This window comes from Ovis canadensis, chromosome 17 (genome assembly GCF_042477335.2).
Source record: "Ovis canadensis isolate MfBH-ARS-UI-01 breed Bighorn chromosome 17, ARS-UI_OviCan_v2, whole genome shotgun sequence".
Lineage (NCBI taxonomy): Eukaryota > Metazoa > Chordata > Mammalia > Artiodactyla > Bovidae > Ovis > Ovis canadensis.
Window position 1 is genome coordinate 19,971,858 of NC_091261.1, and position 26,335 is coordinate 19,998,192.

General features: G+C 45.6%; 1 protein-coding gene and 1 long non-coding RNA gene across 5 annotated transcripts in view; one reads left to right on the top strand and one right to left on the bottom strand.

The window, feature by feature from the left end:
• Positions 1-419: 419 nt before the first annotated feature.
• Positions 420-26,335, top strand: part of NR3C2 (nuclear receptor subfamily 3 group C member 2) — a 436,667-nt gene continuing 410,751 nt past the window's right edge. For 2 of the 4 annotated variants that reach the window (XM_069556738.1, XM_069556740.1), the window contains exons 1-2: positions 3,368-3,754; positions 9,339-11,103. In XM_069556738.1, the coding sequence (XP_069412839.1) occupies positions 9,341-11,103 (1,763 nt within the window). In that variant the 5' untranslated portion in view covers positions 3,368-3,754; positions 9,339-9,340. Of the gene's footprint in view, positions 1,415-3,367; positions 3,755-9,338; positions 11,104-26,335 lie in introns of those variants that run through there. The other 2 variants (XM_069556741.1, XM_069556742.1) reach the window with 2 other exon arrangements.
• On the bottom strand, positions 1,700-3,801 carry LOC138422181 (uncharacterized). The gene is made up of 3 exons (XR_011249780.1): positions 3,137-3,801; positions 2,947-3,047; positions 1,700-2,099 (listed from the first exon to the last, which is right to left on the bottom strand). It is a non-coding gene; the product is annotated as an uncharacterized lncRNA (long non-coding RNA).

The following is a 26,335-nucleotide window of genomic DNA, read 5'->3' on the forward strand; positions in this document are numbered from 1 at the left end:
TGAGAGTTCGTGGACACGCGCGCGCACACATACACACACACGCACACATTTGCCCTAATGGGGGTGATCTGTGTGGTCTGCGGCGGGAGGGGGGGGGCGGTGAGGAGATGTGGGACTTGGGGAGAATCCAGAGCCAGGCGGCGCAGGCGGCTCCGCAAGGCAGCCGGAGCCAGAGGCTCCCGGGATCGCGGGGCGCAGCTCCATCCCCCGCCCCGCGCCGCGCTCCCGGGCGCCGCCGTCCGCCCTCCGGGCTCGGTCGCCCCCCTTTCCCTTTCGCGTCTGCGTAGGTGTCCGCCGGAGCGGCGGGAGGGCGCGGGGGCGCGCGGGGCGGCGCGGGGGCGCGCGGGGCTCGGCGCGCGGCGGGGGGAGGGGGCCTGGCGCCCGGCCGCGTCCTCGGCTCGCTCGGCGGAGCGGGCGGCGGCGGCCCGGGCGCTGTCAGAGCGAGGGGACAGCCGGCGGCCGCCGCTGCTCGCCGGTCTCCCCCGCGCGCAGACACCCGGTCCTTCCTCGGAGCCCCCCGCCACGGCGGGGGTGGGGCAGAGGCGCGGCGAGCCCGGGAGAAAAGGCGTGGGGTGGAGAGAGGAGCAGCTTCGCCGGGTGGGCAGCGGAGGAGCAGGAAAAGAAACTTTTCCCTCCCGCCCCCCGCGCACGGTCCCTAGCCCGCGTCTCCCCTCCCGGCGGCTGGGAACTGCACCTGAGGCCGGGGGCGCGAGGTCAGGGCTGGACTTCAGGGAGTCGTGGGGAGGGCTGTGGGGTGACGTGCACTGGGGTTCCGTTTGCCATCGGCCTCCTCGCAGCCAGTGGCCAGGCTGGGGAGGGGGCCCCGGCGCCCCCAGCCCGGTTTCCCCCCCAGACGGTGGCCGGACGCTCGGCTGCTGCTCCTTCTGCGGAGGGTGTGACCCGGGGAGGGGGCCGCGGCACAGAGGGCTCCCCCTGCGGCCACCCCCCTCAAAACACACACACACGCTCTGGCGCCCGAGCTGTCACCGGTCACCCCAGGCCTGGGGAGGGGGCGCGGAGAGCCCGCTGCGGGGCGGCCGGCGCGGGGTCAACCCCCCTAACTTCCCGGCTCCCCAGGCAGCCGCCGCCGCCGCCCGGGAGATCGGCAGCCCCGAGAGGGCCCGCCGCTTAAGGCCCGGCCGCCGCCGCCGCTGGGGGCGGGCGGGCGCCCGCGTCCCCCTCTGCGCGATTTGGCTCCGCCGCCTCGTCTCCTCCTGCCGGGTAACAACACTACGGCTCTATTGCTCTACCCACCGTCAGTAGGACGACTGCCGGGAGTCTCTTCCTCTCCATCCTTACCGCCGATCTGCTAATATCGGACTTGCAGGCAGCGGCGGCGGCGGCGGCGGGAGCCTGGTTGCCCCCACCCAACCCCCGCCCCGCGCCCCAGCCTCCCCACCATGTCCTAGAAAAGGTGAGTGTACAGCGACAGTCACTTGGCGCTGACAGCGGCGGGAGGGGTCCGGGGAGCGCAGGGCGACCCCGGGGAAGGCATATTCCGCGCAGAGGGTGCGGGTTGGCAAGCCGAGGTGGGCTGAGGGCAAGAGACGAGGTTCCCACCCGGCCGCCTCCGGGCAGGGTTGTTGGGCGGCGAGCGAGCAATCGTGGCGGCCAGTCCCTGCAAGATTCTAACCTAGATTTTGCAAGAAACTGAGATCCAGGGCAAGACTGGCCCTCCATAAAGGTGGTAAAAACTTAGTAAAAGAGACACGTCCATTCCTTTAATAATGAATAATTTGGCAGCGCAGGCGGAGCCGTCTTCTCGGTTGCCCGAGCGCTAGGTCCGGGACTCCCCTCCTTCCTGACCGCCGTCTGCGCTCGGGCCCGGCAGCTATCGATGCCCGGCTGCTTGCTTGGCCCGGAAAGCGCGCAGGACCTCGGGCCCCGCGGGAAAGTTGGGAGACTTGCGGGGACTCCCGGCTGCGGGGGCGCCGGGAGCCGCTCCGAGCGGGGGACTGCTGAGCACAGGAGTCGGAGGGTCGCAACCAGTTCTTGTGCGCCGCCGCCGTCTCTCCCGCGGCCAGGGAGTTCCCTACCTGGAGTGACTGAGAGTTCGAGTCTTCCTCGGTTCGGGGTCTGGAATCCCGAAGCTTAATGAACTGTAAGGAGAGGAGGGGCCTTTGGGCACAGGGTGAACTCCCTCCCTCCCCAACCCCCTTCCGAGCTTGGCTGGTGCGGGGCACGGGTGAGGCGGGAGGACGCACAGCTGCCGCCGCCGGGCTGCGGGTCGCCAAGGGCCCGGGGACCAGATTTAGGTGTGTACGTCACCGGTGCTGACTCTGGACCAGCCAGGAATATAAAACGGAGCCTCATACTCCGAGCCTCAAAGTCCTTAGAAATCAAAGTTAAGAAGCCCATCCTTTTGCTTAGTAACTACAGCCGTGGGGTGGGCGGGAGGAGAGCCGAGGTGGAGGCGGCTGGAGGGAAACCGAAATTTCTTCTTGCAGAGGCTTGATCCTTAGAAAACAGTTTTGTTTCCTTCCCCGCTCCTGTTTGTTTCTCCCAATGATGTGCACCCCTCCCACCCATTATTAAAAAGTGGCTATCCTGGATGGTCAGCTTTCTTTCAAATTGAACTACTGGAAAAATCCAATACGAAAGCAATAAATACAGCCACAAAATTATAAGGAAGGAGTGCTGCAGCTCTTGACCCCAGAGGTGGAGGGATGGGGAGGAGGGTGGGAGAGAAGCCGTGTTTAAAGGGCTTTGGCTGCACTGAAATCACTCGCTTTCCGCGCACGGTTAAAACAAGGAAATTCAAATCGAGTGGGAACGTGATCCTCTTGCTTGCTGGCAGCGGACGCTGCGGCTGCTGTGTTGAGAGGTAACTCTGCAGACTGACTACTGGGGCGGGGAACGAACCTCCAGGGTCGGGAGAAGCCCACTGAGGGTCCCTCCCTGCGCACGGACGCTGTGGGCGGTGCCTGGGCTAGGGCTGCGGCTCACCTGGCGCTGCAGGTGGAGAGCATCAGGGAGGACACCTTGACTGGCTTTCTAAAAACCGACTTCTTCAGCGTCCCCAGACTTTTCGCGTCTTTCCAGACATTCTGGGGTAGGCCAGGAGGAGAGTTAGGTGGGCGTGGGCAAGTTTGGGGTAGTGGAGCGAGGGGCGTGGGGGGCAGCGAGTCGTGAGTACCTAGTGGCGTAGCCGCTGCCCTGCACCCCGAGCAGCCTCCGCTTCTGCGGCTTTAAGGGAGCTGCCGAGTCCAGGCTGTGTCGCAGCAACTTTGTATCAGTCATGTCGTCCTCCTGGTGACTGACAGCCTGTATTGTCCAATGAGAAGCCCGCCTGACCCGTGCAGCGTGGAGCCTTGCTTCCCCCCGGGCCAATGGAAAGGGCCCAAGGGGGCGGGATAGCAACCTGAACTTTTTATCTGGACATGTGACCCGCTTTTAAAAGGGCCGGCCCTGAAGCTGGCCCACTCCCCCTCCGGGCTATCGCCCGCCCTCTCCTTCTCTCTCCCTCCCAGCTTCGCCCGCTCTAGCCCTGCCCCTGCCCCCTCCTCTCCACCCCCCCGCGCCCGGGGTGTCATTGGACGGGTGAGACGCAAGCCAACTTCAGGCTGCTCCGAGGAAACCCGTGCAGTCACCTGGGTGCAAGAGCATTGCTGCCTCGGGCTCTCCCGCTGCAGGGAGAGCTGCACTCGCTGGCCTGGATGTGGTTGGATTTAGGGGGGCTCCGCAGCAGGGGTGTCGTGGCGTTGGCGAGCGCTGCAACAGGTAGACGCGGAGAGACGGACCCCGGCCGAGGCAGGTGTGTAGGGGTGCGCGGCCGGGCGCCGCTTGCCCGGCTCTGCGTGTGGCCGCGGCGCGGGAGCGTGCACTTTGCAGGGAGAAGTGGCTGCGTAATCCGAAGGCACTGTCAGTAGGGTGCTGTGTGCTTGTTGTTTTGTTTTGGTTTTCCACTTTCCCCCTCTTTGGCCGCCAGAGGACTATTTTGGGAAAGTTTGGCCACTTTGGATAAATGCCCTCTAACGAGCAGCTTTCTACCGCCTTTGGCAGTGGGAGGTCTATCACCCTTCCCTTTCCCCAAAGATGAATTTCGGATCGTTTTTCTTGTACAGCTTTTAAAGAACGTTTGAATAATATTTCTTTCCTTTATAAATTGCGGAAGCACCCAAATCTCAGCCAGAGGTGTAGCGGAAAAAGGGCAATTGAAGGAGATACAAATCCCGACAGATTGTGTAGGAAAGGGGCTCTGGAAATTCGTGCATTTCCCGTGCCTTAGGATTCACGAAACTCCTGAAAGAGATTATGCTTTCTGTGGCATCAGTTCGAATTCTAAAAGCAGGAGAGAAAGGATGAAGCTTCTTTCGGTGACATCCGTGCCCTGCTACTGAATTTAGGTGCACAGCTTTTCCTAATGAATTTTAGAAGACCAGGTTTAAATCGTAATGGTTTACGGCACCAAAAGGTTTAATTATTTGTTATAGCATAGAAGTTAGGAAAACTTTGATACCAGACAAGTTTGGAAACCACTGAATTTCAAAGGCAGTAAATTGCATTTTAATATTTGAATTGGCATTTCTCTAGGTGCTGTTATTGATGATACTTACATAGTAATGCTAACAGCATTCTCCATCTGTGAAGTTATGGGAAGTTTTCATTTTAGATTTGACTTCATGACAGGCTATCATGGAAATGCTTGAGGAAAGAAGTTTTTTAAAATAATAAAAGGGAAGCTTTTTCCTTTAAGGGAGACATAGTTTAGTTTGGGGCTTTTGGAACGATCAGGTGGCTCAGTGAATTAGGTGAGTGAATAGAAATCAGGTGTGTTCAGTTCTAACTGGTTCTCTGGCTCTCTTAGGTGACCTTGGGCTGATTTCTATCATTTATCTCATCTGTTTTAACAAGGAACATGGTTATAGTTAAGTAATAGGGATGACAGGAAAAGAGTTACAGTGAACTTTTACAACTATGCAACCAATACAAATTATAAAATTCTTAAGTTTCTGTCTTGAGGATGTAATATTAGAGTCAGATAACTATAGAAAATGATGCATTTAAAATGGAACTGTGTTTGGGAAGTTGTAAAAGTGAAACTGTTTTCGGATAAAATATATAAATTTGCAAGATTCTTTGTTAATATTCCTGAAACAAACAAAACTACTTCCTTATGGGAAACAGCAATTTAACAGAGTCTGTAAAATATAAAAATTCAAAGTCAGGTTTTCCCTTTGCAAAAATAATGTTTACGAGCATATTTATGACAAGATAGAACTGTCAATATTTTTCCTTATTTTCCCTGTGTGAAAATTCCTTTATTTTAAGAGGGGAGACATTTGCCTGAAAATTAAAGGACCTTCATGTTTTTTGTCTTTGCCCGAAGGGGAGTATCTGTTATAGTTTCCATTTTAAGGGAGACAAGCCTGATTTTACATAAGTAGATTTGTATATCAGTATCTGTTTAATCTTATACTTTAGTAACAAAAACTTTACCTTTACCCTCTGGATATTAAGTTCTATGAGGATCATATTCATCAATTAATATTTTCAGTATTTACTAGTGATTGACTAAAAATCTGCTCAAGCCATGGACCTTATGCCAGTTTCAAAAAGACAACCTGGATTTCCTGGAAGACATTGGAAATAACTTCCTAACTGATCCATTTGTTTTATAGAGAAGATCAATTAAGATAATATAGGACAGAATAGCATGGAAACTTATATACTACCATATGTAACATAGTGGGAATTTGCTATGTGACTTAGTGAACTCAAAGCAGGGCTCTTGTGGCAACCTAGAGGGGTGGGAGGTGGGAGGGAGGTTCAGAAGGGAGGGGATATATATATACTTATGGCTGATTCATGTTGATGTATGGCAGAAACCAATACAATATTGTAAAGCACTTATCTTTTAATTAAAAATAAATACATTAAAAAAAAAGAAAGGAAAAGATAATAGGGAGAATTCAGCATAAAATATTTCAATAATCATATTTTTTTAAAAGCCTGATCCTTAAAAATATTTCCAGTGGAAGCCATGCAGGTCCTAGATATCTTCCATTCTGTCTTGTTGGTTGCCAGCCTTTATATTCTTTGTTGAGGGGTGTATTAGGTTGACAGATCAAAATGTCTTAAAGCTAATGTAGATTTCAGCAAAGCCTTTGCAAATTCTCTAATGATAGCCTTGTCAATAATGTGGTGAAATGCAGGCTGGTTCGTGTTATTGTCAGGAGAGTTCAAGGCTAGCCAAACAGAACTTGGAAAGTTGTGATCAGCTGCATGATGTTAGCTGATAAGGTACTTCCTTGTAGAGTGCTTTAAGATGGTTCTTGCCTATCCGCACTCACGTAAAGGTTCTCTTCAAATCTTCATATAGCCTTATGTATCTAAGACAGGGCTCCTGGCTTGAGGCACAGTGATGAAAAGTGTCCCTCAGCATATTAGTAGATGTTGTGTGAAAAAAAAAAAGAAGGTGCAGTGGCCAAATTATTTAGGGAACTCTGAATTAAAAAGGAAATGGGTTTCTGTTCCTTAGAACTTTCAAGAGTTTTAGCATGTGAATTTCCACCCTGAAGCTTCAAAACAGGCAGTGAGTGATCATCCTTTCCTAAAGACAGTTTAGAGAAAGAATTTTTGGAGCGAAGTCTGGATGATGGTGAACTTTCAGACTCAAGGCAGATGGTCCTATTGTCTGGGAGACTGTAGGTGTGGGAGTGGGGAGGGGTGAATTTGTGGAGACCTTTAGTTAGGGTGCCAAGGCAGGGGTGATTTCTGGGCACTTGAATAGACGGTGGTGCAATTCACCAAGACAGGGAATGTGGATTTAGGAATAGGATTGGGGTGTGGGAGGACGATACACGGAAGGTGTTCAGTTTTAAACAGGAATAGACACATTTCTTTTGGTTTGATGAATTTGGGACTGAAGTATCTATCTGTACTGTTCCAGTTTGGTATGGGGAAGGCTGAATATTCTCAGAAGTAGAAGCAGCACATATTTACTAGTATTTTTCAACCCATGGCTATTACTAAATGGTTTTTCAGTAAGGTACAAAAGGCCAGTATTAGCTGTTTTGGTCCCATTTCACTATATTCAGTTCTTGGCTTTCATCCACACTAATTTTTCCTGCTGGAATTATCAGATTACCTTCTCAAACTTCATAACTTGGCTTACTTTCTACTGTTTTGTGATTAGGAATTTATAGAATAATGTTCTTTAAACAAAAGCATGCTACATAATTGGGAGATTTTAATGTTCACAAATTGCTGGGTATTGATTGTTTTATAATAGTTTAACATTATTTTATTTGCACTATGCTGTCGTCTTGGGGTGCAATGGTAAAGGTGATAAAGTTTCCTCCTTCTGGGAACTTAAAAGCCTAGTGTAGAATACAGAAAAATAAGAAGTAATTATGATCTTCGGACAATTTGGGCATTAAATTTTGCCAGAGAGCCCTGTGATATCTGATGCCAGTTTATTTAGTAGAGTCATTATATTATTTTTTCCATGTTAATGTAATTTCTGGAGCAAAAAGTCTTTCTAGTCTCTTTTTAATGAGAAGAAGGTAGGGTGGTTGACAATTGTGAGTGGCAGAGGAGGGGAAAGGACTGAGAGGTCTAAAGTAATATCTGTGTTCACCACTGCAGAAGCTGCAGCTTTTAGGTCAGGACCTTTATTTGGGTCAGAGATTGTTTATACACCTGAAAGGATTTGAAAAATGCATAGTTAAAGATTTGAAGAGTTCTATGCATGAAAATGCACAAATGAAATTTTATTGAGTGAATTAATTTTCTTTGAGAGATGTTTCTTTAGAGTGGTGCTTCTCAAGCCAGCGGTGATTTTGGCCCCCCTCCCCCCACCCCTAGGGGCTTTTGGCAAGTCTGGAGGCATTTGGGGCTGTCACAGTGGGGCAGGAGGAATGCTACTGGCATCTAGTGGGTAGAGGTCAGGGATACGGCTGTACATCTTACAATGCACAGGAGAGATCTCAACAAAGCATTATCAGGCCCCCAGGAGGGCCATGGTTGAGAGACCTTGGTGTAGACACCTGGGATCAAATTCCAGCTCTGCTGTGTGGCTTCTGACTCTGTTTTCCCAGTTGTATCATTTGGGACCGTACTTTTGCTAGTCTTGTAGGGTAATTTATAAGGGTATGTACATTAATATCTGTGAAAGGCTTGTAATAGGTCATTGAACCATATCAGGCATAAGAATTCTATAAATACAGCCTGTTATGATTATCTATGGAATAAATTTATAGAGAGAGCCAGTAGATAAGATAGTATGTCTAAAACAATCCTGGGGACTCCTTGAGGATGGGAATTGAGCCTGTTTTGTTTATCACTGTAGATTCTGTGGCTAGTTGTAGGCCCAGGATGCAACACACACTTGGTGAGTATTTGTTGAATGAATGAACACATAAATTGTCAGGACCCATCTCAAACTTCCTCCATTAACTGTGGAGAATGAAACTGGCAGTCTGGAGTCTTTTCAGCAGAGCTGCCGCTAGGTCAGGCCGCATGTCAGAGTCCTTGGCAGGACTGAAATACAGACCAGAGTCCTGACATTCTCAGCTTGTCATTCAGCCTCTGAGTTATGGACGAGCTTAATTAATCAGGATATATGACTCTTCACTGTTCAGAACTGACATTAAATTATCTCCACCAAAATCTATTTTATGAAAATCTTACTGTTTTGAAAATAATCCTCAGGTTATCTTGCCCGTGATCATTCACGGGATGACTTTACATTGGGAAATGGTAACATTACTTACATTTCCTCATTGTTTTTTAATCAAGTCACATATTAGCTATGAAAAGCAGCTTCCATATGCTGGAAAGACTCCAAAGACTTTGGCATTAGATTTAGTTTTAAACCTGACTTTGTCACTTACTGTGTCTTTGACCTTGGGCAAGTTGCCCACTTGGTTAAACCCTCAGTTTCCTCTTTGGATGCATCAGGAGTCCCCAGGATTACTTTGCATATTAAATAAGTTAACATTTGTAAATATTCTTTGTAAACTCTACAGGCTGTATTATAGCAAAGATGTTTTATATGTAAAATTTCCTCCAAACTCCAAAGGCTGTAGTATAGTAAAGATGTTACTCAGATGCAAAACGATTTTATTGCTTGCTCTATTATAGCAAACATGTTGCTTTTATTTAGATGGAAAATAGTTTTATTGCTGCTTATATTCCGGCTTCTGGACAAATTATAGTCAGGACTCTGTTGTATCAGCACCTAAAAAGGTAATAACTTGAGTATAACTGGAAGTATTGCTTATCAGGAGTATATGTGCTTATAGCTCAGTCAGTACAATTTCAGAATGTCTTTTAGAGTAACTGTGCTATCCATGACTCTAATTCGATTTTTTTAATATAAATTTTTATGTTAGCTATGGAGACCAAAGGCTACCACAGTCTCCCTGAAGGTCTAGAAATGGAAAGACGGTGGGGTCAAGTCTCTCAGCCTGCAGAGCGTCCTGCCCTGGGACCCGGACCCACGGAGCAGTCAGATGAGAATAACTACATGGAGATCGTCGACGTACGCTGCGTCTCCGGTGCTATTCCAAACAGCAGTACTCAAGGAAGCAGCAGAGAAAAACACGAACTACTCCCTTGCCTCCAGCAAGACAGCAGCCGGTCCGGGATTTTACCATCTGATATAAAAACCGAGCTGGAATCAAAGGAACTTTCGGCCACGGTGGCCGAGTCCATGGGCTTGTACATGGATTCCGTGAGAGAGGCCGACTACGCCTATGATCAGCAGAACCCACAGGGAAGCGGCAGTCCAGCAAAGATGTATCAAAACGTCGAACAGCTTGTGAAATTTTACAAAGAGAACGGCCACCGTCCTTCCACGCTGGGGGGTGCGAGCAGGCCCTTGCGGTCCTTCCTGCCCGACTCTGGGGGCTCTGTTAATGGCGGGGTCATGCGCAATGTGGTGAAGAGCCCCATCCTAGGGCACGAGAAGGGCCCGGCAGTTTGCAGCCCTCTGACCCTGTCATCCTCGGGTTGCAGCCCCGCCAGCATCAGCTGTGTGTCCTCCACTTCAGCCAGCTTCGGCAGTTTCCCAGTGCACAGCCCCATCGCCCAGGGCACCCCTCTGCCATGCTCCCCCAATGTGGAGACGCGGGGCTCCAGGTCACACAGCCCAGCGCATGCCAGCAGCGTGGGCTCACCTCTCTCCAGTCCATTGAGTAGCATGAAATCCCCGATTTCCAGCCCCCCGAGTCACTGCAGCGTGAAGTCTCCGGTCTCCAGTCCTAATAACGTCACTCTGCGATCCTGCGTATCCAGCCCTGCAAACATCAACAACTCAAGGTGCTCCGTTTCCAGCCCTTCCAACACAAACAACAGATCGACGCTGTCCAGCCCAGCCGCTAGTACTGTGGGGTCTATCTGTAGCCCTGGAAGCACCGCCTTCAGCTACACCGCTTCGGGCACCCCAGTGGGGTCCAGCGCAGCCCGAGATGTAGTTCCCAGTCCAGACACCCAGGAGAAAGGTGCTCAAGAGGTCCCCTTTCCTAAGACTGAGGAGACAGAGAACACCATCTCCCATGGTGTGGCTGGCCAGCTTAACATCGTCCAGTACATAAAGCCGGAGCCAGACGGAGCTTTCAGCAGCTCGTGTCTAGGAGGAAACAGCAAAATAAATTCTGATTCCCCCTTCTCAGTACCAATAAAACAAGAGTCAACTAAGCATTCATGTTCTGGCACCTCTTTTAAAGGGAATCCAGCAATCAACCCCTTTCCGTTCATGGATGGCTCATACTTTTCCTTTATGGATGATAAAGACTATTATTCTCTATCAGGAATTTTAGGACCACCTGTGCCGGGCTTTGATGGTAACTGTGAAGGCAGCGGGTTCCCCATGGGGATAAAACAAGAACCGGATGATGGGAGCTTCTACCCAGAGGCCAGCATCCCCCCATCTGCCATCGTTGGCGTGAATTCAGGTGGACAGTCCTTTCACTATAGGATTGGTGCTCAAGGTACAATATCTTTATCACGATCAGCTAGAGACCAATCTTTCCAACACCTGAGTTCCTTCCCTCCTGTCAATACCTTGGTGGAGTCGTGGAAATCACACAGTGACCTGTCGTCGAGAAGAAGTGATGGATATCCGGTCCTAGAATACATTCCAGAAAACGTATCAAGGTAAGTCGGCCTTTTCCTCCAGTTTTGAAAAACCATGGCTGTGTGAAATGCTGAAGGTTAGCGTTATCTTTGCTGTTGATAAATTCAGACACATTTCAGTCTCCTGTTTCCTTTTCAGCATAGTCACTGTATGCTCACCCATTAGCTTGTTGGTGTGTTAGGAAGGTATTGTTGTTGAGTCGCTAAGTTGTATCCGATTCCCTGCGACACCATGGACTGCAGCACTCCAGGCTCCCCTGTCTTTCACTATAAAGAAACCAAACATTTTGAGTCTCAACTGGTTCCATCGATTTGGAAGGAGCGTGTGTACGTGTTGTGCATAAGTCTTCCCCTTCTGCATTGCCGCTAGTAGGTTTAAGATAGGTTTGTTTCCTAATGCCTTGCTATTATGTATGCTTTAGCAGACTAGAGCTAGGATTTTTTTTTTCTTTTCTTTAGCTGTATACTGGTCCACTGACATTGCTTTAAATTGTTTTCTTTGTGGTCATAAGTTTTTTTTTTTCCCCTGAGTTTTCTTTATTAATCACTTCATTGGTTGTGAAAAGTGAAATGAAACCCCAAATCTGTTACCCACAAGCTCCCCACCCTTTTCATCTTTTTCTAGATTGGTTAATTGTATGTAAGTTGTGGTCTTCAGCACAAATAAATCATTTCCTTAACTCTGGAGAGCTTTTTAAAGACTCAGCACATCTAAAATTACTAAGTGGCCCGTTTTGCTTTCCTACTCTTTGGAAATGAAGTATGTCACTGCCGTTTCAGATTGGTATATTTATAACTTCTAAGATCTGCAAGGAGACATACTTTACTTACTGTAAAATATCTTCTTGGCTTTCCTTCTTGTAGATAGCATATTGTATATATTTAGAAAAAACAAGGAAGAGGTTTCAGATATGACTGTAAAGGGTGGTTCTAAGTAATACAGTGAATACTTATGTTGGACTTTGCTTCAGCACTGTTTTTATTACCTGGATGTGGTCAATGATCCCTTTATTGAACATATAAAGAATAGATTTCCTAGATATAGTTCACAGAGGCTTCTAGGAAGATGTGGCTATTTTCCTTAAAAACTTGTTTGGTGGTGAAAATGTCCTTTCCCATCAACAAAATGTAAGATTTGACGTGCATTCTGTGTTTTCGCCTTTTGTTTTTTACTGAAGCAAACGCAAAACCTTTTCATTTGTGCTTTCTTTTCCTCTTCATTGACTCATACCTCGCTCCTCTTGCTTTTATGGACGCACACATTCCATAAAGGAGACTTACACGCTCGTACAGTTCTCAGTAGCATGACTAGTTAATCCTATACTCACACTGTTGCCATCTCCTAAATTCTAAACTCTTTGCACAAATGCTGAAATGGCATAGCTTTCGTCAGAACCAAGCTCAGCAGGTGCTTTGCTTTACTTTCCAATAAGGATGGTTTGCACACACTATACACACTTTTATTAAGTGATGTTTGTAGTGGGTTAGTTGGAGGGAGTTTAACCTGGTTGTTAAGAGCATGGCTACCCTGGTTGAAATCCCCAGCTCTGCCCCTTAACTGCTTTGTGACCCCATGCACATCTCTTCACCCCTCTGGCCTTCAGGCTTCTCATCTATAAAAATGGAATTCAGTAGTACCCATCTCAAGGGTAGTCAAGACAATGAGTTAAATGATGAGAAGCCCCTTGACTATCATCTGGAATACAATATGCATCACAGAGTATTATATACATTTCAGCAGCTGCTCTTAGCATTTAATGGGAGTGTTCATAGCCTTTAGTTTCCATTTCTTTTCGTGCTCTCTTTTGTGCATTAAATGAAATTCCATACAGTCTTTTAAAGAAATGTACAAAGTATAAGGAAATAGTTGTTGATAAATTCCTGTGATTGATTTCTACCATTTTATAGCTAGGCACTCTACATTTCTATTTATGTTATTTTAGTTTTGAAGACCGTTGCTTTGGATAATGATATTTCTGGTAGAAACACTAGACAGATGCTAGCTAAAATCATTAACTCTCTTCTGTTTGTTCTGTATCCTATTTATACTGTTTTGTCATTTCCGGACTCAACTCATGATGCCCCTCTTGGTGGTCTTGGGACCCATAGCCTTACACATTCCTATGAATCAGTGACTTTGAGCCTCCTGTGCCTTTGTGGGAAACTGGGATGTAGTCTAGTGTCTTTTCTTGAGCATTCCAAAATTCTTAATAAGCTTGTCGTCATAGCTAGAGGGGATTCATTTGTTTACATATATACTATTGTTAGTTAATGTTTTCCACAAACTTTACTATCAAAGCTTTAATATTATTCAAAGTTTTAGATTACTGATCTAATTAGATTAGATTAGTAATTCCTTGCAGCTTTTCCTTGTGAATATTATCCAAATCTATTTGTTTTGATCATTCTCAGAGGAATACAGACTTTTTTTCTGGATTTTAGTCTACATTTTATAATACTTAATTTAATCTCATCCAACCTTCATTATTGGCTTCTTGTTTTGTGTTTTTTGGACCAAAATCCAACTTTTCTGTCTACTTCATAATTTATGATGATGTTACCCCATTCCAGGTAATGTCAGATTAATGAATTAAAGATTGTAAAGGATCAAGGCAGTGTGTAACTGCTTCTAAGTTTCATAACATTCTTTATCTTTAGGTTGAGCTCTTGTTTTCTAGTAAATGTCAAAGTATGGTTTGGGGTTTCTGAGACTTTATCCAGGAGGGCCACAAACTCAAAAATTGTGCATTGGTAGACGAGCCATGCAAAATGGAAGATAGACCAATGGTTTTACTAAAATAGTGCATGAAAAGTTCACTGATACGGTTTCGGATTCCATGTGGCAACTAAACTTTTAAGAAACCACTGACTGTCCATTTCCAGTGTACTGAAGGATCATATCTCCATTGATCTGAGATGACCATTAAAATGCTTCTCCTTTTTTCAACAACATACCAGCGTAAAGCCAGATTTTCTTCATATCCTTGAACCAAAACACATCATCACACGTTGGCCACAGAAGTAGATACGAGATACTTCCGGTGGTCTTCTATTAGGCGAGACAATAGACTTGCAAAAATGTAAAATAGTACCTACCACTCTTCTCCCTGAAGTTTTTCATTCTGGGAAACACAAGTTGGTTTTTTTTTTTTTTCCACATATGCATGTTTATGTTAAGTTGTGATGACTTATTTTAAGTGATTTAAAAGAAGTACTCACTTCAAGTTGTACTAAGGTAAATATCAGTAGATAGATTATACATAAACAAAAGATCTTGACCTCAACACATTTCCAAGAGTAGAAAGGCATCCTGAGACTCAGAAATTGAGAACTATCGGTCTATCCTATAAAACTTTGGTGGTTCACGCAGAAAGAGGATATTATGTTATTTACCGTAGCTTACCTGAATGTTATGCTGAAGAAGGGGTGCCTCGTCCATGCAAGGACAGTGATTCTCATCCAGGTGAATTTTTCAAGCTGATTGAGGTGAGTGATCACAGAGAGTGTATCTCCTGCAGCCTGTGGGTGTTCTGTGAGAGTGGTGGCCAGAGGCAGCTCTCAGAATTTCCAGCAGGTGGATTGTCTTGAGTGCCACACAGGGAAGGATAGGGTTGGCCAAAAAGTCTGTTCTGGTTTTTGTACCATCTTATAGGAAAACCCAAACTAACGTTTCGGCCATCCCAGTATATGATGACGAAAGTTGACATGAAGCTCTGCGGTAGACACTGGACCCGCTTTGATCATACAGATGGAGGGTCCCCTGCCCACTTGGACACAGACGGAGCTGTGAGCTTGAGTGAGTGGCAGTGTCTCTTAGCCTCCGTTTCGTCATCTGAGAAAAAGTAAGTTGACCGAGAAGCTCTCCGAGGACTGCCAGCCACACTTCTGAGTGTCTGTATAGTTTCCTTGGAGTCGTGTATGTTAAGAATGAAAATAGAAACATCCCTTCACATATTTACTAGTCTGGTTTCAAGTTTATCTTAATCACCAGTTCAGCTCTGTAGTTTCCAGCGTAGTTGAGATAGGAAAATATCATTACCATTTATCATTTAAAAGTAAGGATGAGTGAGGGTGACCTATCATTGTGCTTGGAAAAGCCGTTTTGTTTTATTTTCAAATCAGAACTTTTCCTTTCATAAAACTTGACACTTCCATGATGAGTTTCTGGTTCTTTTAAATTTGCAATATTCCTTTTGGAAACGGGGTTGGTCTGTTGACATAACACTGGGTGTTTATGGCGATGGTCATGGTCACTTTGATAGCATCATAACACAGTGCTAACATTGACTTAAACGTTCGAATATAAAGTTCACCGTTTCAAAGGGCACATTCTCATAGGTTTCAAGACACGTAATCAGGAATTTATCTTAATATGTACTGCACTTTTTTTTTTTCCATGATAGAAGGAAACAATTCAGTGATAACCTCCGGTTGGTTTTCTCTTTTTCCCAGTGATCCCTGAAGTTTTTCAATACCCATCTTCCATAATGAGCTAAAAGCTTCAGAATTCAAGGAGTTTGTTGCAGTTTGCCATGTCTGTCAGTAAACTTCTGTAAATAAACCATTGAGATAGAAGTATCTTCATGTAATGCAAAGTATGATAAATGGTGGGTTTTGGAAGGGAGAGATTAATTATTGGTGCTTATTTCTATAATAAATCTATTACAGAATAACTTAGGTCATTTGGAAATGAAAGCATGGAAACTTTCTTTTTCTTATTTGTCTCATAATGTTTTGATTTTGAAATTGCTAGTGTGCTTATAATTTCTCCAGGTTAGTGTTCTAAATAGTATTTTTAGAAATGGTTTAAAGGGAGACTTGCTTCTTCTGATGATTCATTCACTTTCATTCATTTATGGTATTTCTGGTAGAAGTAGCGATCATTTTATTGGGGAAAACCCCCGTATTCCTCTTTAATAAGCAAATCACGATGCAGTGTCCTTCCTTACATTTTGCTTTTCACAAGTATCCTAGATTTATGTCAGTGTGTTCACCTTTTATCATCTAAAGTGTTATTATTTTAAAACTGTTTACTTCATACGTAAAGTGAAGATAAAAGCCCTGGTTTCAGTTAAATAAACTCAAATCATTCAACTTCAAGCAGTTCGCATACAGAGCAGTGACGTGCTGAATCTGGGACCTAGATATGTATCAATTATGGATTTGATTCCTTTCGCAATATTGAAATTCTGGGTGTGCCTGATCTTTTCTGTCCTTGTAATGTTTAGAGTAAGAGCAGATGTTCTATTGATCACCAGTAATTTAGGCGTGTTACTTCACTTCCCCTGATATCGTTAATTTTTTTCTCCAAAATAAGGCTTGCCTTCCCAGACTTTCAACTGTTGCTGTACTTTCATACAACTGATAAAATTTCATCCCTGCTGCTAAGTAATTTATTGTTTTCTTTCATTTACTGAATTCAGATTGAGAGGAAAAAAATGTTGGTTTCTTGAATCCATTTAAATATAGTCATTAAATTGTATGTCTTTGTGGACTGCATTCCAAAGTTTATTAGTATCCAGGAAATATAAGTGTGTTTAAATGGATAGTGTCTTAATCTTAAATTTTAAAAATTTGAGTTTTAAACTTGTCAAGTATAGGCTTTGTTTTCAGTTTTAAGAGTTTTATGTTGTTTTTTATATAATAAGGCAACGATGAAGTTAAAATGTAAATATATATGTGAACATGTTACCTAATTAATACTCTGGAAACCTCTGGATTTACGATTGTCAGTAGTATGGCCAAGGCCAAAATTTCTATGTAGAAAATAGGGAGAAATTGTTATTTATGCAAGAAATAGAACACTCTAGTCCAAGGAAGGAAAAGAGGATAAACAAAAAGTAATATGGATACTTATAAAGTTAATACCCGAGGGGGACTGATGTGAGCTGATGGCTGGCCCCTTGAATTCACAGCTGTGACCATGACTTAGTTTATCAGTGATGCGTACTTTCATTGACGTGTATTTCCACCTTAATATCTTAAAAATTGTTGAAATAAATATACAAAAATCCATAACCTAAAATAGAATGAAATAAGGCTTGTAATGGACAAAACCAACTTTGAGTGTTCCAACAGGAAAGGATCTGGGCGAGATTTGGAAAATGGGGAGATGGGAGGATGAGACTTAGTATTTATCATTAGTCTTGAGAAATTTGCACGGGATTGAGCAGGGGGACACTTCCTGGTGGAGGGAGTGATATGAGCAGAGCCAGGATGGGCAGAAAGCCCTGAGTGTGGCCCAGCTGTAGGGCTGGCTGTGATACGGGGGACTCGGGGAAAGACGGCCTGGAAGAGCTCAGTTGGAACTGGAAGCCCATGGAACTTGAAAGTCACATGAAGATGTTTGTACTTGATTTGGCAGGTAATGAGGAGTTACTGAAATGTTGGCGCAGGGGACGGCCTGAGCTGAAGTGCACTTGGGAAAAACCTTAATTAGGCAGCGGTTGTAGGGTGGATTGGAGCATAAGGAGCCTTGTTAAGAAGTTATTGTAACAGTGCTGGAGGATGGGAACTGGGATCTCTGAAGTGAGGATGTCGGAGCTGGTGGAAGAAAGGGGTATATGTGATGTACTTTAGAAGACTCTGTAGCAGTTGATTTTTATGTAACGGCGTTTTTTTAAAATAGTCGCAGACACAGAAAAAAATTGGGAGGCCATTACAAAGAATGATGAACAAGGATAGGTCTCTCACATAAGCACAATACACCCACTGAAACCAGAAAGTAACATTAAATTACTGATATCTGGGGGACTTCCCTGGTGGTCAGTGGCTAAGATTCCAAGCTCCCAATGCAGGGGGCCCAGGTTTGATCTCTGGTGAGAGAACTAGATCCCGCATGCCGCAACTCAAGATCCCATACAGCCAGATAAAGATGCTTTAAAAATGAAAAAGTTACTGACATCTTGATTTCTGGCTTTGCCGGTTGTCCCAGTAATATCTTTCGCAGTGAAAGGACCCTGGTGCAGAATTTTTGTGCGTTCAGCTGTCAGGACTCTAGTCTCTCTCAGTCTAGGACAGCTCCCTGTCTTTTTCTAGATTTCATGAGCTGACTTTAGGGGATGACAGGCCAGCCCTTGAGTAGAAAGTCCCTCGGTTTGGGTTTGCCCTTATTTCCCCAGGTTTCTTTTCTGGTGCTGCCCCCTAGGCAGGAGCGCCACAGACAGCAGGCTGTATTCTCCTGCTTCCTGCCACGTGCCAAGCCATTTCCCTTTGTGCCTTTATTGCCCGTCTGCAGCGCTCCATCCAGGTGTTGTCTGACAGGCTTCCCCCGCAGTCAAGTTACTCTTTGCCCTTTGCAATTAGGAGCTATTTGGAGGAGCAGTATTTTGAAGTTGTATACACATCCCAATCCTCATTTCATTTTTGTATTCATTAAATTAGCCATAGGTGGCTGAGACGGTACAGCGTCTGCCTACAATGCGGGAGACCCAGGTTCGATGCCTGGGTTGGGAAGATCCACTGGGAAAGGAAATGGCAGCCCACTCCAGTACTCTTGCCTGGAAAATCCCTTGGACGGAGGAGCCTGGTAGGCTACAGTCCACAGGGTTGCAGAGAGTCGGAGATGGCTGAGTGACTTCACTTTCACTTTCTTTTGTTGCTTCCATTGTGGCTCAGCTGGTAAAGAATCCGCCTGCAATGCGGGGGACCTAGGTTCCATCCCTGGGTTAGGAAGATCCCCTGGAGAAGGGAACGGCTACCCACTCCAGTATTCTGGCCTGGAGAATGTGGCCTGGGTCACAGAGAGATACGAATGGCAGCTTTCGCTTTGGGGCATCACTGTTTCTTCTTTTGCGCCGTGAGTTATAACCTCTTACTGCCCTTACTTTTGATACTCGGTTTGTCCCTGATTTCGCCAGTGGGGACTCATCCAGGCTGGTTTCTGTGACCATTTTGCCACATTCCCATCACTTCTCTGAGGGCTGCCTTGCTTTAGGCCCACCTTGTCCTTTTACTTCCTCAGGCCTGGACTCACCCCTTTCTTCAGGGAATTCCCCCATGCCCGCAGACACCTTCCTGCCTGTGACTGGAGTCCAACTCCACGTTCAAGGTCACAGGGCCACACACCCTCCGCCCTCCCCGGATGCCCTTCATCTAAACTCGGGCCTTGACTCCCCCTACTGGGATGTCCTCACACTCCTTGAGTTCCGAGGCCCTGCGCTGGACCAGGGAGCGTGGGGTTTCCCCCTTCCTGCTGGCACTCTGACTCTCTGCCTGGGGCTTGCTACCCCGCCGTGGGCCCCTACCCCCACACTGTAGGTCTCTGCTGTGCTGTGTATGACCGAATGACATTAGAATTAAATCATTAAGGATGGATAGTAGAGGAGTTGAGGCTTCCCTCGTGGCTCAGGCGTTAGAGAATCTGCCTGCAGGGTGGGATACCAGGTTCGATTCTTGGGTCGGGAAGATTCCTTGGAGGAGGGCATTGCAACCCATTCCAGGAGAATTCCATGGACAGGGGATCCTGGAAGGCTACAGTCCATGGGGTCCCAAAGAGTCAGACACGACTGAGCGACTAGCACACACTTTCAGTAAAGGAGTTGATATTTGAGTACAAGGGGAAAGATTTGTGGAGAATCAGTGAAAACTCGCAGGCTATGAGCTTGACCATCATGGAGGATGACGAGCAGTTAAAGAGAAACGGAGAGGTTGAGAAGTGATGAATTTATCTTGGTTACCTGAGTTTTATGTTCCAGACCGCCTCTAACTGGGGGAGTTCTCGGCAGAGGTGGAAATGCTGGTATGGGGGTGTGCAAGGCCTCCTTACAGACATGGCCGTCGAGGGGCAGCGTTGGTGCGATCCAAGGAGCAAAGGTGTACACGACTCAGTCTAGTGTGAGGTGCCTTTGCTAGGAGTTCGGAGGAATCGAACGCCGTGGAGGAGATGAGCAACAGATGCTACTAAAGGACACAGGCGTTGTTTTGACAATCAGGTGCTGCATTGTGGATACCAAAGGGAGGAATCATGGCAGCACAGAATTTCCAAATTAGAAGGGACCCAAGGCTGTCTCTAATCTACCCTCTACCGGCACAAATAATGAAACTAAGGCCCAGAGAGATGCATGCCTCTTGCAGTCTTCTTCAAAGCAGTTAGTAACAGAGCTTTCCTTCCAGTGGGAGATGGTGTTTCAAAGCCCAGAGAGAGGGTGGAGACGACCAGGAATTAGGCTGAGTAGTTGGGGCTGGTGGGTTTTCGGGAAGGAATTCTATAGAAAGGCAGGACTGGGACTCAGACTGATTGGCTGAGGAGTCAGTTAGGGATGAAGAGGAGAAGCCTGGAGGCGAGGGGACAGTGCTTACTCTTGGGAAGCGTCTGTCTGGTGGTGGAGGCAGAGGGGTTGAGGGGAGAGTTGGTGGCATGAAGAAACAGAAGGATCAGGATAAGGGTTTGCTGGACAGGTAAGGTCTGAAGTGGGCTGTGGACCTGTGCTGAGATTGAGGTTGAAAACGTCAGAGGGAGGGAAGGTGCTTGATGGGGGCCATGTCCTGGAGAGAAGGTGAGGATAGGAATGAGACTACGGTTAGCCAAGGAGTCAGATTTTAACTGCCAGCTTGAACCAGTAGGTGGAGGCTGTCGATAGTATCTGGTATCACCATTTTACAGACCTACAAACTGAGACTCAGCTTGTAAACATGATCTGCCTAAGGCCGCAGAGCTAAGAAGGATGAAGAAACAAACCCTTGAGCTAGAGAAGACGAAAACTGCATGTCTGGGAGAAATAGGCTATCTGCCGTTTACATAGATCAGATTGGGTGGCCGATGTATAGCCCTCAGGCCCCATCTCACTAGAAGCAGCCTGGAGTAGACTAACTCAGGGTCTGCAAAGCACTGAGGTACCAGGCCCCTGACAGCCTGATTTAAGGTGCTTCCTCCATGCTCATCTCCCACACTGACCTTTCTGGGGGCTCAGTCACCCAAGCCCCTTTCCTCTGGGGGCCTCTGCTCGCTGGCCCTCTGGCAAGAAGGCTCTGCCCCCAGATTTGGGTTGGCTGCCCTCTCTTGTCACCGAGGGGCTTCTCTGGTGGCTTAGACGGTAAGAAATCTGCCAGCAGTGCAGAAGACCCGGTTTCGGTTCCTGGGTTGGAAAGATTCCCTGGAGAAGGTAATAGCTCAAATGTCACCCTCTCCAAGAGGCCCTCCCTGACCACTCTGTTTAAAGCGGTAAGCCCTGCTTCCTTCCTCACTCTCTTTTCTTGTCTTCAGAACACACACCTTTCAGAAATTATCTGTGTTTATTTCGCTTCTCTAAATAGAATGGCAGCTTCCTGCAAGCAGGGACCTTCCTTAGCTGCTCTGTTTTACAAATACCTTTGCCATGCTTGGGATTTCCTGATAGCCCAGTTGGCAGGGAATTTGCCTGCAGGGCACGAGACCCTGATTTGATTCCTGGGTCAGGAATCTCTCTCTCTCTGCTGGAGAAGGGATAGGCTACCCACTCCAGTATTCTTGGGCTTCCCTTGTGGCTCAGCTGGTAAAGAACCCGCCTGCAAAGCAGGAGACCTGGGCTTGATCCAGAAGGGAACCGCTACCCAGTATCCTGGCTTGGAGAATTCCATGGACTGCATAGTCCACGGGGTCTCAAAAAGTCGGACGTGACTGAGCGACTTTCACTTTCGCCATACCTGCACCAGAGCCAGGGGTGCTGTGGATGCTCGGTAAACCCTGAGGGACTGGACTGAATGCCTTGATTAGCAGAGGGGCATGGGGTGACAAGTTGAGTGTGGGTGATTGGATACGATTATTGTTACATAACAGTGAGTTCTGCTGGGTTTAGCAAAAATTCTTGTGACCTCTCTCAGCATATTTTTAAGGACTTTCAGAAAATAATCAACAGATGCTGTTCTTATTTTTTCTAATCTCGGCATCATAGAGGAGTTGGTAAGGATGTATTCCAGGCTCTCTGGTGACATTCTTAGTCTTCTTTATGAGGTCATTTATTTAACTTTAATTTATGAACAGTAAAATTGTCTCTTTTGGGTGTACAGTTCTTTGAGTTATGCCAAATGCAGAATCATGTAACCACCGCCCACTCAAGATACAAAATAGTTCTATCACCCTCCGAAATTCCCTTGCGTTGCCCCCTCAGAGCCCAGGCCCTCTCCTTACTGTCAAACCCTACTGACCATTTTTATATGTAGCCCCTCTCTGTAGTTCATTTTTTTCTAGATTGTCATATAAATGGAGTCATACTTTATACAGCATTTTAATTGTTGGTTCGTTCTTTTTGTTGTTGTTTTTTGTACTATTAAAAAATATTTAAGTATAGTTGATTTACAATGTTACATTATTTTCAGGTGTACAATATAGTGACTCAGTATTTTTGTAGATAATACTCTGATTAAAGCTATTACTAACTAATGGTTCTGTTCGTCTGTGCTGTACAATATATCCTGTTGCTTATTATTTTTTCAACACATATTTTAATATGTGTGTATGTGTATTTATTTTATAGTAAATCTTGTTGGAAAAAGAGAAATCTCTCGGCCCTTTCATTTAGCATAGTGCATTTAAAAGTCGTTGGTAGAGTTGCAGGCACCGGTAATTAGATTCTGTTCAGTGTTGAGTGATATTCCATCTATGGCCACACAATTGTTTGCTCATCCATTCACCTGTTGATAGATACTTAGGTTGATTCTAGTTTGGACTGTTAAAAATAAAGCTGCTATGCATGGTCACATACAAATCTCTGAAGCGACGTTTGCTGCATTTTTTTCTTCAGTAAATATCTACAAGTAAAAATACCTAGGTCATGTAGTACTACTGCTGCTGCCAAGTCGCTTCAGTCATGTCTGACTCTGTGTGACCCCATAGACGGCAGCCCACCAGGCTCCCCCGTCCCTGGGATTCTCCAGGCAAGAACACTGAAGTGGGTTGCCATTTCCTTCTCCAATGCACGGAAGTGAAAAGTGAAAGTGAAGCCGCTCAGTCATGTCCGACTCTTCGCGACCCCATGGACCGCAGCCCACCAAGCTCCTCCATCCATGGGATTTTCCAGGCAAGAGTACTAGAGTGGGGTTTTAATTTTTAAGACTCTATTAAAGTGTTTCTTGCCAAAATGGTTGCACCATGTTACATCCCCGCCAGCTGCAGGCAAGTTCTGCTTACATTACATCCTTGCCAACACTTGGGAGAGTCGGTCTTCTTCATTTTAGACATTAGAGTACCCATGACTCACTGTGGTTTGAATTGGCTTTTCTCTAACGTCTACATGATTCTGAACATCTTTTCATGTGCTTACTTGCCATGCACGTACCTTACTTCCAGGCCTGTTAACTCTTTTGCCCATTTTTACTGGGTGGTTTTCTTCCTTTTGAGTTCTGTTGTGAGTATCTTTTTAAGATAAGCTTTTCCATAGAAGACCTAAAACTAAGGGAAAAGTAGCTTTTAAAAATTTCTGTGTTGGCAGTGGAGAAAAGTAGTAGGCAACTCTCAAATTATTTAGCGTGTGCTGTGGTCTTAACATGGGTGAGCAAACCGAAAGAATGTGGAGCAAACCAGGTATCCCCCTGTAATCCCATCTCGGTGGGGGAGAGGACTCACGTGAGTTTATGCAGCCCTTCTTCCTGTGCGTCCCTAATTATGTGTTTGGTTATGTGATGCAGATAGGAAGCATTATTGATCCCAAACTCCCAATTGACATGTATACAGTACTATACTTAAAATGACCCACAAGGACTTACTGTATAACACAGAGAACTCTACTCAGTACTCTGTAATAATGTAATTGGGGAAAGAATTTGAAAAATAGATACATGCATATGGATAACTGAATCTCTTCGCTGTAAACCTGAAACTAACAAACGTGGTTCATCAGCTATACCCTAATGCAAAATAAAAATTTTAAGAAAGAAATGTCACCAAAAATTAGAAAAGGAAGTGTCTTATGTGGGCTGTAATTGATGAGGAGAGCCTCCTTCCTATAGGAGGTGAGAGTTCAGTTGAAGCTTGATGACTGGTGGTCTTTGGTTAGGAGTAGAGAGGTGATATGGGCTTCCCTGGTGGCTCAGATGGTAAAGAATCCACCTGCAATGCAGGAGACCCGAGTTTGATCCCTGAGTCGGGAAGATGCCCTGGAGGAGGGCGTAGCAACCCACTCCAGTGTTCTTGTCTGGAGAATCCCCATGGATAGAGGAGCCTGGCGGGCTACAGGACACGGGACACAGAGAGGCAGACAGGACTGAAGTGGCTTCAGCACCGCACAGAGAGATGTCATAGGAAGAAGTAGCAGCACAAGTCACAGGTATGGGCACAGAGCAAACAAAGCCTGCTGGGAGGGGTTTATTGGCAGTGGGGGAAACTGACTGCAGAAATCTGTGAGGGTGAAAAAGAAGTGCTTACTAGTTTAATATAGTACTAGTAAACTTTTTTTTTTTTGGTCAAACCTAGAAATAATATAAAAGGGTAGAAAGGTCCATCTGGAAAGGGGGATAGAAAATAGTGACAGAAACAAATTTTAAAAAGCGAGGGAGGGACTTTCCTAGTGGTCCCTTTCCTAATGGTTAAGATTTCACCTTCCAAAGCAGGGAGTGAGAGTTCGATCCCAGGTCGGGGAACTAAGATCCTACATACTTTATGGTCAAAAAAAAACCCAAAAAAAATGTAGAACAGAAGCAGCGTTAGACTCAATAAAGACTTTAAAAATGGTCCACATCAGACAGACAAAAAAAGCAAAGGAGAGATATATTGGTCATATTGGTAATTCAGACTGAGCTGTTGGAGTGGTGAACATGGGATAAATACTAGTCAGTTTATGTGAAGAAGTCTTTGAAGATCAGATTATTTGTCCCAAAGCCTGTTTCTTCCACCTACTCCTCTCCAGCCATGTGTGTTAACAGCCTGACAAAGAGTGCATTGCCAAAGATCCTAGGGAAGAGAGAAGCAGAGTTTACAGTAATGAGGAGAGGATTTCTGCATAATCGTAACTGTTAAGGGCAAAGGAGCACGAGACGGTTTGCTTACTGGTGCTTTGTTGGTGCCCAGTCACTCGGTCGCGTCCGACTCTTTGCAGCCCGTGGACTATAGCCCGCCATGCTCCTCTGTCCGTGGGGATTCTTCAGGCAAGAATACTGGCGTGGGCTGCCATGCCCTTGCTTACTTGGATGAAGGTAAAACCGATCATTTCCATACCAAAATAGAATACTTTTTTATTAGACTATGGAAAAATACCTCTGGAGAATGGAGACAGGAAGAGCCAACTCCTGGCTTGACGAAGTTGGAAAGCATACTGGTGACAGGTTATGTAAATGAATTAGAAATAGTGACATATGGAATTCTGATATGCGTACAAGGATATAAAGGAACAGAAGAATCTCAGCTTGTTGGAAAGTCCATTTATTTTGTCCTCAAGTAACTGGTGTTTGAATTCACAGGGCTCTTTCCAAAAGTGGAAACGTGCTGATTTTCCTCAATCACATGGTACAGTTTGTATTTACTTAAAAAATACTTTTCTGATAAGTTTGAGATGAGATTCCAAGTGCAAAGTTTGGGAGTGTAGGGATGTGATGGGAGCAGATATTCTTTTATTTACTCTGGTTTGTATTCTCACTGTATTTTTTTTGAAATGGAAATTGTGTTCAGAGAGGCTTTTGTCCTTGGAAACTTTAAGGTAGACCGAAGAATTTGTGGTTGTACAAAACAAAGTGTTTTTTTCCTCCATCTCTCTGTCATTTTCAGACTCAGGCGAGGTAAAAGTGTTCATGTGAAGTATTCCTTTGAGACCTTTGGAAGCATTTGAGTTTCTGTATGTGGCAGAAATATGATAATTTTGTTGACATATACCCTGTATTTTGGACTTGGTTGCTATGATTCAGGTGAAAACAGTACTTTTTTCCTCTTCTAAGTACTGTTTTTTAAGGAACTGAAGAAATTGACAGAGGCCTGAAGTGGGGGAAAGACGAGTTACAGACACAGCAACCTTTTCATGGTGAAAATCTGGAGCTGATAGCTCTTGCATTTACATGACTTCAGAAACATTTAGCTCCATGGGTGGTTCTTGAAAGTTCATCGGCGGGGATCCCCAATTTTAGAGCTAATGTTCATTAAAAGCCAAAGATTTTTATAAGAGGGTATAATTGCCTGAACTGTGCATTTATTTTTTGAAGGATGAATTTGTCGCCAGTACCCGAGGATGGAAGAAGTAAAGAATAGAAATCTAAGTGTCGAATGCGATCTAGCCTCTAAAATTTCATAACACTGATGAAATATGCTTTTTTAAGAAATTTGATTCTTGCCAATTCTACTCTAGCAGAAATA